Raw genomic sequence first — 12,313 nt, 5'->3', positions numbered from 1 at the left:
TTGGGTTAGAAAAAGAAGTTTTTAATGGATAGAAAGATATACATATAATTTGGTTTTTATTATTTTTAAATTAAAGAAACTACTACTTGAGTTTTATTTTTTTAAAACAATGGTTTATCATTATATATACAGGATCCCAAAACTCCCGCATTTGGAATATGCTATGTGATTTTTTTATGCTAAAAGAAACAACTTTTTCCTTTAGCAAAATTGCGTGCGACGAATAGTTTTTACAGTAAATCAAATTAAAAATGACGAATGAGCGCGCGTATGTGCGTAGCGGTCAGGACCGGCGCGCGTTCTTCAGGTCTGGGACTTAATCTTTAACTTGTATATATATATATGTGTGTGTGTAAGAATTAGACGACCGTAAATGGAAGAGATTCGGAATATAAACAGCTAATAGAGAGGAGCCGTCGTGGTCGTGCAGACTAAGTGAGATTAGTAAACGAGGGATCCCGAGTTCAAATCCAGTCGGTCTTCGTTTATTTTTCCGAATCTAATAAATCTTATCTTTCATATATATATATATATATATATATATATATATATATTATACATATACATATAATAATATTTATTTATATACAAATAATATACATATATATATATATTATATATTTATAACGTCCAATTTTTTTCTTTTTAAGTTTTTAGTTAAGTAAAAATTAGTTAAGTAGAGTTTGAAAATCAAATACATAAAGAAAAAATTATTGAAAATTTTTTAAAAAATACTAATGAAAGAACTTTAAAAAATGTAATAACTAAAAATGCTTCAGCAGGTGAAATATTTGAAAATACTTCAGTAAGTAAAATATCTGAAAATATTTCATTAAATGAAATATCTGAAAATAAAAAGACTACAGAAGACTACAGACTCTGCAAATAAGGAAAACGAAATTGTGAAACAAATTCATTGTGGAAAATCTTTATGTCATGTGATGATACAAATTTATTTAACTTACATGACTTTTTAAGTAAAACCTGCATCAAAGATTATGACAAAAACAGTATATTGTCTAGAAAAAGCAGAAATAATTTAGTGAGCCTTATCATAAATTATTATCTCGATAAATCGATAGCTATAGTTTTTAATTTTTTATGTTGTAAGATAATTCGTTAGTTCAATTGTTAGTTTGAAGTTGTAGGAGAGGGACAACAAATATACCGAATAACAAGATAACGAATAATTTGAACGATACAAACATTGAATGTTGAGAGACGGTACACCCGGGGTGGGGAAGTCTAAAGCGAGGATAAGACGAGAGAGCATTCAGATTCGAGAAAGCGTGATCAGTCTTCAGAGACAACGCAGCTTGAAAGATCAGAACAAGTCAAAGACCATCCGAAAACACCGGAGTTAAGAAAGGAAAGAGATATTGTCGATCGAGGAAGGGCTGTATAACGAGACTGCAAAGGGCGAGGACAGACGACCTGGGTCTGCTGGTTGGAGAACAGAGAGGCTTGGCATCGGACAGATCGGCGAGAGCAGGATTACTGTCGATGTGGCACTCCACCTCTCAGGGCCATAGTTAGATTGACAATTGGAATCAAGCGCTAGTAGCCGCACATTGCTTCACAGGATTAGGACAGGACATTCGTCGATTACTCGCTCAAATTCCTATTGAACTTAGCTAAATACCTTGTGCTTCTCTTTATACGTTATTAGCAGTATTCGCGTCGTGCGAATAGACTTCATTGTTGTTTCTCTGCTCAGTTTGATTATATAATATTTACTTATATAATAATGGGCATAACTGCGTTACTCCAATCCAAATCAAGTTATTTAATAAAGTTTACGTTAATCTAATTCCCGATTTCGTGTTCAATTTACATTCTCTAATAAACGTTGCATTTGACGCCCGAACAAAAAAAAATATAATTATTACACATAATAAACGTTATATGCAATTGAGTGTGATAGTCGAGGAATGTAACAAACATAAACGCGAATAATAAGGACAAGTAAGAAAATTTCGGAAAGTACGAAAGAAAAAAATGTTAGCCCGAGGATATCAAATAGGCGATCAAGTAGTGGAAAATTAGATATGAAAGAGAAATTTAGAAAAATCAAAGAGCAGATAGACCAAATCAGTAAATTAAAAGCCAAAATTAAAGAATTGCGAGAAAAGCAAAGCAGGTTTAACGAGATAGAACAAGAATTACAATCGTTGCGTTCAAAATAAGCGTATAATGAAAAATAAGCGCAAAGTCAATATGATAGTTTAAATTTTAATAACAGCACTATAATATCAAATTTACTGTTAGACATTCAAAGAATAAATTTTGATGTAAAGATCACAAAATTTTGTGACGAGGATAGTAATCATCCAATTGAATATTTAAATGATTTAGAAAATATATTAATGTAAGAAATATTACAGATTGCGCTAGGCTATTAATAATAGAAAATAGCCTTCAAGGCAAAGCTAAATATTGATTTGAAAATAACAAAGGAAAGCTAGTAACATTTGACTTATTTAAAGAATAATTCAGGAAAACCTTCTTTTCAGTACCTATTCAAATTAAAATAAAAGAAATAAAAGAAAAATGGCAGGCTAGAAAATTCGAAAAGAAAAATAAATTATTAGAAGTTTTCTTTTTAGAAAAATTAAAATTAGCAACAATATTTTGAACCGAAAATGTTAGATTCTGAAATTAATTTTAAGATTGCTCATTAATTTGCCGTAGAGAGCGCGAAAAGGGTTAGCAGGAGTTGATTTTGAAGATGCTCAGACAATTATTACTAGCTGCAATATCTCGATGTAAATCCGGCAGAAAAAGAACAAGAAAAAGATATAAAGAATTTCAAAGGTGATTGTCGAAATTTTCAAATTAGGAATTTAGCGGTCAATAATAATAGATTTAACAATAACGGGAATAATAGACTGTATAATTAAAATAGAATACTCGGAAATACAAATAGATTTCGGAATCATCAAGTAAATTTCAAGTACCAAACAGAGTAGTCAACAACAGAAAAATCAGTCAAGGTTTTCAAATCTGTTTAGAGACAATTATAGAAATAATCTGAAAGATAAATACAATCATCAACAAATTCCGAGAAATAACGGAAGACCTAATTTTAATAATCCGAATAGACATAGATTTTATCGACATAATTATCAATGGGGAGATCAATCAAATAATATTAATCGAGTTCAATAGATAAATTTGCGAGATGTGCAATCTGAAATAATAAAACAATCGTGGAATGAAACAAAAAATTATAATACGCCATGCGCTGATCCGGATACTTGTTGTGCAATTATGGCTAATTAGAATAATAATACTAATAATGCAACAAATGTTTTACACGATTCTCAGCCGGCCGCGAGTTACCAAAACACAATGAACCGACAGCAATTAAACTAACGACGTGCTTGAAGGACAGGAGTCCCTTCGAATAGGAGAAAATTAGATATTACAGAAAACCTACAATATGGAATCGAAATTGGTGAGAATGGATGTGCGGGTGTCATCGAGACGAGTATCAATTGTCCAATATTAAAGGTAAAAATTAATAATAACATATACGATGCAATAATACGGGATACGGGAAATAGCGAGACGTTTATTTCGGAAACGTATGAGAGATTGTGCCAGAATAGCGATGTGCAGATGTTACCAGTAACTGGGGTGCGTATATATAATCCGGTTGGTAATAAATATGTACAAATTAAAAAACAAATTTGTAGAGATAAAAATAGTGTAGAGATAAAAATTGACCAATATAAGATTGATACTATATTCTTGATTGTTCCGCAATTATTAACTGAGTTAATTATCGGATCAAAGTGACTAGCTCTAAATAAATGCATAATAGATTATGAAAATTTAGAAATAAGAATTCATAATGCCGTTGTTTGTCCGTCACAGGTATCGTTTGAGCTGACATTGCCCCCAGAACAAAACTTATGTAAATAGAATCAAGGTGAATAGCGGTCAAGGTCATTAGTCATATAGACAATAATATAAGCGACAGTAGAGACAAAAATTCAATATTGACGATCAAAGCATTAATGTAGAAGATGGAAGAGTTAATGAAAATAATGAAACATTTGAAGATAAAAATATAAATAATGATAATATATAATATTCTAAATCTCGGTAAATTATTCGATGAGACGGAAAAAGATAAGATGTTATTAGATAATTAGATAATTTGAGAGATAATTGGAAAAGTGAATAAATGAATTGTGAATAGAGAATCGAGTATTAGATGCATGAAGGTAAAGGAAAAGAAAATTGATAATAAAGAAAAAAAAGGTGAGAGTTGTTATTGGGACGATGTTCGCTCGCGTGTGCAGAAGTTTTCGACGCTTAGCGATTGGCCTCCGCCGCATTAATAGAAGTTCTATATAAATATAATAAGATAAATGTAATGGAAGATGATTTAGTAGGCACTAATAGTTATGAGCATTCGATTAAATTAAATACAGACAAACCTTTTATAAATAAATCATATTCAGTATCGATTCATTACAAAACTTTAGTTGATAGAGAAATTGAAAGGTTACTTAAACAAGGAATAATCGAGCATTCAAGTAGTGAATATTGTAATTGCGGATAGTGAAAGAAACGAACGGTCAAATAAGAATATGCCTAGATGCACGGATGTTAAATAAATATATAGAGGCGGATAATGAAAATCCCCCCTTAATTAATGAAATATTACAAAAACACGAAGGAATTCAATTCATGACATGTCTTGACATGAAAAATGGATATTAGCAAATTTGGATGCCGCATCTAGGAAATTTACCGTGTTTGTGTATAATGGTGCTGTATATCAATTTTATAGAGTAACTTTTGAATTGAAAATCGCAGATAATGCATTTATGCGCGCAATAAGAAAGGAAATGCTTTTGACTCATTTATTATGATTTATATTGATGACATATTAATAACATCAAAAGATTTTCGGGAACATTTACAATACTTGAACATGTTGCTAAGTAGACTAAATAAATACAATTTTAAATTGAACCTTGAAAAGGCCAAATTTTGTTGTACAGAGATTTCCTTTAAGTATCCATTTTATCGAGAGATGGGATATATCTCGATCCCGATAAAATAAAAATAATACAAAATTTTAATACTCCCGCAAATAGGATACAGCTGCAACAATTTTTAGGCATATGTAATTTTTATAAAAGGTTTAATCTAAAATATGCAGCATTAATAGAACCGTTTCAAAAATTATTAAGTTGTAAAAATAGTTGGAAATGGACGACAAAATGTCAAGAAGCATTTACAAAATTAAAAGAAGCATTTGTAAAAACAGTATTTCTCTATCATTTGTTGTACCCCGGATGGGCTACAACGTTAATTTTTAGAGATAGTCGGATTCGTTAAGCCTAAGGAGTTGGGATTCCGAGCAGGATCGAACGAATGGAAGGAAATCTTCTTGAAATCACTAACACACTTTCTTTATGTTACTTGATTTATTTCACAATTTCACAATTTCTTGGATTTAGTATTACTTATTTTATTTCTTTCACACACGGTTAAACGTCAGCGGGCGCGTATCGCGTTACTCTGGTGGCCGTCGATCGAGTATGTCACCTGAGACGTTGATAGTACGGCTCGCGTGAACTTCGCTATGCTCGTGTAATATCTTGCGCGATAATTATAATAACGATTCCGAACGACACGGTATGTTTGATTGTTTCCCGACTCTATCTATTACGCCTTGTGTAACCGGTTATATAGTCTGATCGATGCCTAGTCAGCATTCTGATCGATTGCGTCGATCGGTTGCGTGATATTGATTAATCAATATTACGCTCGGTTTGATCATCAAATTTAGGAATTTGCTGATAGGCTTTTTCGCAATGTTCTCGCGGTGCATTTCTGCGGTCTTTCGAAAGACTGGTCGCGATTTCGGCGATCACACATTTGTGTAATCTTTCGAAAGACTTTTCGAGGTTCATGCAACCTAATTTTATTGTCATGCGGACTACTTTTATTATTGGTTGTAGGCCTGGCTACAACACATTATACACCCGATAACCTTTCTTCTTGCAAACTGATGCGAATCATAATGATATTTCAGGAGTATCAGATTGTATCAGATGGATAATAAGAACAACCAGAGAATTGTATCAACCATTAGCAGATGCTTAACAAAATATGAGATAAATTATACGTCAATAAAACAAGAGATGTTAGCGATCGTATTCGGTAGTTCAATGTAGAATGTATTTATTGGGACAGCATTTTCGTATCATTACTGACCACAAAGCGTTAATCTTTTTTATATCCACATCGTACGAGGATAGTCTGAAAAGTTTTGAGCTTTAACATGAAGATGACGTTACTCGTCAAAACCATTCTAGTACTACAATAGTATATGCTGTTGTACCCCGGATGGGCTACAACGTTAATTTTTAGAGATAGTCGGGTCCGTTAAGCCTAAGGAGTTGGGACTCCGAGCAGGATCGAACGAATGGAAGGAAATCTTGAAATCACTAACACACTTTCTTTAGGATACTTGATTTATTTAACAACTGCACAATTTCTTGGATTGCTTATATTATTTCTTTCACACACGGTTAAACGTCGGCGGGCGCGTATCGCGTTACTCTGGCGGCCGTCGACCGAGTATGTCACCTGAGACGTTGATAGTACGGCTCGCGTGAACTTCGCTGTGCTCGTGTAATATCTTGCGCGATAATTATAGTAACGATTCCGAACGACACGTAATGTTTGATTGATTCCCGACTCTGACTATTCCGCCTTGTATAGCCGGTTATATAGTCTGATCGATGCCCGGTCAGCATTCTGATCGATTGCGTCGATCGGTTGCGTGATATTGATCAATCAATATCACGCTCGATTTGATCATCAAATTTAGGAATTTGTTGATCAGCTTTTTCGCAATGTTCTCGCGATGCATTTCTTCGGTCTTTCGAAAGACTGGTCGCGATTTCGGCGATCACACATTTGTGTAATCTTTCGAAAGACTTTTCGAGGTTCGTGCAACCTAATTTTGTTGCCATGCGGACTACTTTTATTATTGGTTGTAGGCCTGGCTACAACATCCCCCCCCTGTTATTAAAAGAAAACGGAGGTACGAAGTTTTCGCTTTTTACATAATTTTTTGTTTTTTCCCGATATATTTTTTGGTATAATCGTTTATTTAGAATCACTTGCTTTTGCTTATTCTAACGGCGCGATTTACATTGCGTGCGTTATTGTTTCGTTTTGTTTTTTCTTCCTTAATACAATTATTATTGTTGCGCTAACGATGATTATTATTATTAATGAGCTGCTAATTGACACAGGATATACAAAGTGTTTTTGTTGAAAAAAGGGTGTCTCGTTATTGTTTATTTCGTTTTTCATGTCATTTAATTTCTTTGTTAATTCTGTCAGGTCTGTTGCGTCTTGTATAACTTTTAATTTTAATTTCTCTGTCTTATTTGTCTTGAACGTTTCGCTTAGTAGCGTAATATTATATTTCGGTAGATATGTTTTTATTTCTTTTCCTTTATTGGTGCTTGTAGATTTTATTGTCGCGTCTGCTGTGACTATTTTGCAATTGTCTGACAACGTTATTTTTCCTGTATTTGTAATGGTTGTACGCGTTTCTTTACTATTTTTGCATGAAATTGTAATAGTTTGTTTCGCTGGTGTGGAATATAGCCAAGAATATGAATTGCTTAAGGCTATCCATATGCTATTTTTTATTGTTACATACTTAATTTTACAATTATTATAACAGTTGTCATTTTCTGTATATATATCTATTTCGCATAGTGGGTCGGTTTTTACATTTCTTATTGGAAAGATTTGTTCGCACAAGTAATTTGTATTTATTTGCTTGCATTGTTTTAATTTTTCGTGGGTCAGTTTTGCGTACGTGTGTCTGTTAGTATCCAAAGCGATTAATGGATTGTTCGTCTCAATTAATGCGGATATATTTTGTTTGTATGGTACCGGTAGTGGTATTACATTTAATATCTCATATAGCGGAAGTGCAATTAATGGGAAATGTAGGGTTGTGTATACGTTTGTTTTGTCGCAGTGCGCGCTCATTGTCGTTACTTTTTCTATTGTCTGCCAATCCTCTTCCCTTATTTTAAATGGGAAATATGATCCTTGTGGTATTTGCGTGATTGCTTCTTTAAGATTTTTTATTATTTCTTCTAACGGTATTAGTCGTGGGTGTAATATTCCACTTTTTATCGCCGTTAGGTATTCTATCGTGTCTTCCGCGTTTTGTGTCACTGCTGCAAGTATTGCGTTGGTGATTATAAAATGTTCTTTAATGTTTTCGTTACTTATTTCTGTTGTTAGCGTCATTTCTAATTTTTTGATTTCATTAGCTAAAATGTTTTCGTTATTCTGAATTATTTCTTCATGGTTATTTATGTGCGCTATTGTCGCGTTTATAATCTTGATTTGGTTCCTTATTATGTGCTCTGTCGTTTTTTGTTTGTTGTCTAGGATACTTAGTTGCTCATTGATTAATTTTCTATCTTCATTGTCCATTGTTCCAAATAATGTTTTGGCAATAGTTCCTATTCCATCTATTAGTCCTCTTTTCGTTTTTGTCTCTTGTGCTTTATACAGAGCGTTTATTCTTTTTATTAAGTGTTTTAACCGCTGATAATTGTTTTCAATGATGATATTATAGTTTTGACATGACCCCTTGTTTGTGAGGTGTAACATTGTGCATATATTTTGCGTTTTTTGAATGTATTCTTCTATTTGTTCTGTTCGCTTTTCAATTGGCGAAATATCTATTTTTATAATTATCTTCCAGAATGACTCGATTATGTTTAGTTTTCCTATTTCCTCGAAGTATATTCCGGGGTGATGCTTGAAGTTTTCTATTTCGAATGGTAATTTTTTCTCTTCTTCTCCGTTGGTCATCATCCATATCTTTATTCTGCAAAAATAAAAATTCTTATTTCTCCTGAAAATTTGTCGCTGCTCGAATTCGGCGTTTTTTCTTTTTATTCCTGTTCCCAGGTGTAAAATTACTTTATTCTGAATTTGTTATCTTAGTTAAACGATTCTCCTGTGAATCTGTTTAGCTTGCTTTTTTACGACGTATATCGTTTCTCTTGGTGTCTTATTTATTATATCGGTGCGATCCTTCTAATATTTCATTTTCGCGATGAGCTCTCTGGCTGCATTTCGTCAGTTGTCGAAGTGCTTTCCTTGTGACACCATGGGTCACAACGCTAATTTTAATCGTGCTCCGCCGATTAATTTTCAATGACGATGCCGCGGTGGAAGCCTCGTCTGATGACGAGGGCTTCAATATTGAAATTGACGATAGTGATGTTGACGAGTTTGTGGGCCAGCCTGACGCTCAGGCCCATTTCCATCGTGTGCGTGAGTGGTTGATGATCGTCAATCGCTTCTATAGCAGTGGTGTGTTCCATGTTTGTGACGAATGTATATGGTTCGTCACCGATGAGGCTCCCGGCAGGATTTTCGAACTGCCCTGGTCCGTGGAGCTTTATGAGCTTCTTGTTTCAATGCCCGACGCCGTACTTGCCGATGTGGTGGTGGAGGACGAGGAGGTGGAGGGTGAGGAGGTGGAGGACCCGGATGATCCCGTCGAAGTAGCTGCTCAGGACGAGATTGATCTGGGGGATGATCCCGTGCAGGCGAGGGACCGCTGTCCTGGGGCCTGATGTGGTGCATGCCTCGTATTAACATACTTTAGTTTGTAGTGTAGTTATTTTAGTGTAGTACTGTAGTGTAGTACTGTAGTGTAGTACTGTAGTGTTTTTGTAACTATGGATTATTTTCCTGCTGAGATTCTTCCTCAGTAAGTCTCAATGTTTTTATTTTTATTTTCTTGTTTCTCTTATATTATTCTATATTCTATTGTGTGCTTTTTCTTTTTATTTCCTTTTTAATTTTCCACGAACGATTTAATTCGGTTCGCGTGTACGTTTATCGTTCGGCGGCCCATTTTTATTTTATAGTTTAATTCGCTTAGTTTTTCTAGAATTGTGTAGGGTCCGATCCATAACGCGTCTAGCTTTTTTGATCTCCCTCGCCGAACTGTTTCGTCGTGTAGTAGGACTTTATCTCCTATATCGAACGTGCGTATTTTTGTTTTTCTGTCGTATGTTTCCTTCGCTTTTTGTTTTTCTTCTTTTATATTTTCCTTTGCTATCTGATTCGCGGCTCGTATTCTTTCACGGAGTTCTTGCGCATAATCATCGTATGTATACGATGATTTCGGTGAGCTAGTTAGGGCCGTAGGTAGTGGTGCCTGGTGCCCGTATACCAGTTCGAACGGCGTGAATCCCGTAGCGGTGTGCGGTGTCGTATTGTATGCGAACATCGCATACGGTATCCATTCGTCCCAGTCTGTCTGATCATTATTAATATAATGTCGTAAATATTCGGTTAATGTCCGATGTGATCTTTCGAGTGCTCCGTTTGTTTCTGGATGATAGGCCGTCGTTTGTAATTTGTGTATTTTTAGTAATTTGCACGTATTCTTAAATAATTCGCTTGTAAAATTTGTTCCTTGGTCGGTTAATATTTTGTCTGGAATTCCATATTCTAATATAATTTTTGTGACAAATTCTTTCGCTACTGTTGTCGCCTCTTGATTTTGTATTGGTATTCCTTTGCTAAATTTTGTTAAACTGTCCTGGAATGTCAATACATATTTGTTTTCCATCGTTGTTATAGGCAAAGGTCCTACAATATCTAACGCGCATTTCTCAAATGGTTTTGTTGGCATATCTGTTATCATTAATGGTGCTTTAGCGCGTCGTTGCAATTTATTTTTCTGGCAATATTCGCATTTTGAGATGTATTGCTCAACGTCTCTTTTTAATCCTGGCCAGTTGTGGTGTAATCGTATTCTATTTATTGTTCGTTCAACGCCCTGGTGTCCTCCTATAGGTGCGTTGTGATATTCATATAATATTTGTTTCTTTTCTTCTTCTTTATATTGTTTTTCTGACGCGACGTCGTCAGTTTGCTGCCCTTCTGTTATTGTTGCTACGTTACGGCTCAATGCGTCGGCGTTAGCATTTGCTTTCCCAGCTTTATGTATTATTTCATAATCGAATTCTTCCAATTTTAATCTCCATCTGACTAAACGTGATCCGGGATCTGTTACGTTAAATAACCATATTAACGGTTTATGATCGGTAATTATTTTAAATTTTGTCCCGTATAAATAAGGTCTAAAATGTTTTACTGCCCATACTATTGCGAGTAATTCCTTTTCAGTCGTATTATAATTCTGTTCTGCTCGCGATAGTACACGGCTGGCGTACGCGACGGGTTGGTCTTGACCTACCTCGCCTTGCGATAAGACGGCTCCTATTGCATAATCCGATGCATCCGTTGTTAGGAGAAATTCTCTCGTAAAGTCCGGATATTTTAATATCGGTGCCGTCGTTAATTTATTTTTTAATGTATCAAATGCGTTTTGCTGTTTTTCGGTCCATTCGAATTTCTCTCCCTTTTTTGTGAGTTTTGTTAGAGGTTTTGCTATTCGTGAGAAATCTTCGATAAATTTTCGGTAATATCCGGCTAATCCGATAAATGATTGCACATCTTTTACTTTTTTGGGCATAGGAAAATTTTTTACGGCGTGCAGTTTTGATGGATCTGGCGAAATTCCATTTTCCGTAATTATGTGTCCTAAATAAATCACTTCTTTTCTTAAAAATTCGCACTTGTCCGGTTGGAACTTTAGATTGTTCTCTCTTAGTCTTTGGAGAACTAATTTTAATCTTTTGTTATGCTCTATTAAGCTAGGACCGTATATTACAATATCGTCCAGATACACTAGACATTTAATTCCTTGCAACCCTGTTAAAATTGAATTCATTAATCGTTGGAAGGTTGCAGGTGCGTTTTTCAGACCAAATGGCATTCTATTAAATTCATAATGACCGTGTGGTGTAGAGAATGCTGTTTTATTTTTATCTCGCTCCGTCATTGATATCTGGTGGTAACCTGATGCGAGATCCAGTGTCGTGAAGTATTTTGCGTTGCCCAGCTGATCAAGTATATCCGTTATATTGGGCAACGGAAATGAATCTCCGATTGTGAGATCGTTTAATTTTCTGAAGTCTATTACAATTCGTAATTTTGTTTTTCCCGACGCATCTGTCTTTTTGGGCACGACTAATAGTGGTGCGTTCCATTGGCTGACGCTCGGTCTGATAATTTCTTGTTTCAACATTTCTTGAATTTGTTTATTTACCTCGTCTTTGTGTTTTTCCGGTAAACGGTAAGGTCGTACGTTTACTGGTGACGAATCTGTTCGTACAGATATTTCATGCTTAATCTTTGTTGTGCATGATAATGT

At 34.7% G+C, this 12,313-nt stretch overlaps 2 protein-coding genes across 5 annotated transcripts in view; both read right to left on the bottom strand.

Annotated features, from left to right (window-relative positions):
• Positions 1-12,313, bottom strand: part of LOC105426292 (calcyphosin-like protein) — a 93,427-nt gene that overhangs the window by 19,950 nt on the left and 61,164 nt on the right. The window lies entirely within an intron of this gene.
• Positions 5,575-8,890, bottom strand: LOC148936945 (uncharacterized). The gene has a single exon (XM_089075349.1). The coding sequence runs from the start codon at positions 8,884-8,886 to the stop codon at positions 7,183-7,185; it is 1,704 nt and encodes a 567-aa protein (XP_088931475.1). The 5' UTR covers positions 8,887-8,890; the 3' UTR covers positions 5,575-7,182.

The sequence above is a fragment of the Pogonomyrmex barbatus genome, unplaced genomic scaffold (genome assembly GCF_055798465.1).
Source record: "Pogonomyrmex barbatus isolate J1 unplaced genomic scaffold, ASM5579846v1 scaffold19, whole genome shotgun sequence".
Taxonomy (NCBI): Eukaryota; Metazoa; Arthropoda; class Insecta; order Hymenoptera; family Formicidae; genus Pogonomyrmex; species Pogonomyrmex barbatus.
Note: the sequence above shows the minus strand (reverse complement) of the source record. Positions and strands in the feature narration are given on the sequence as shown.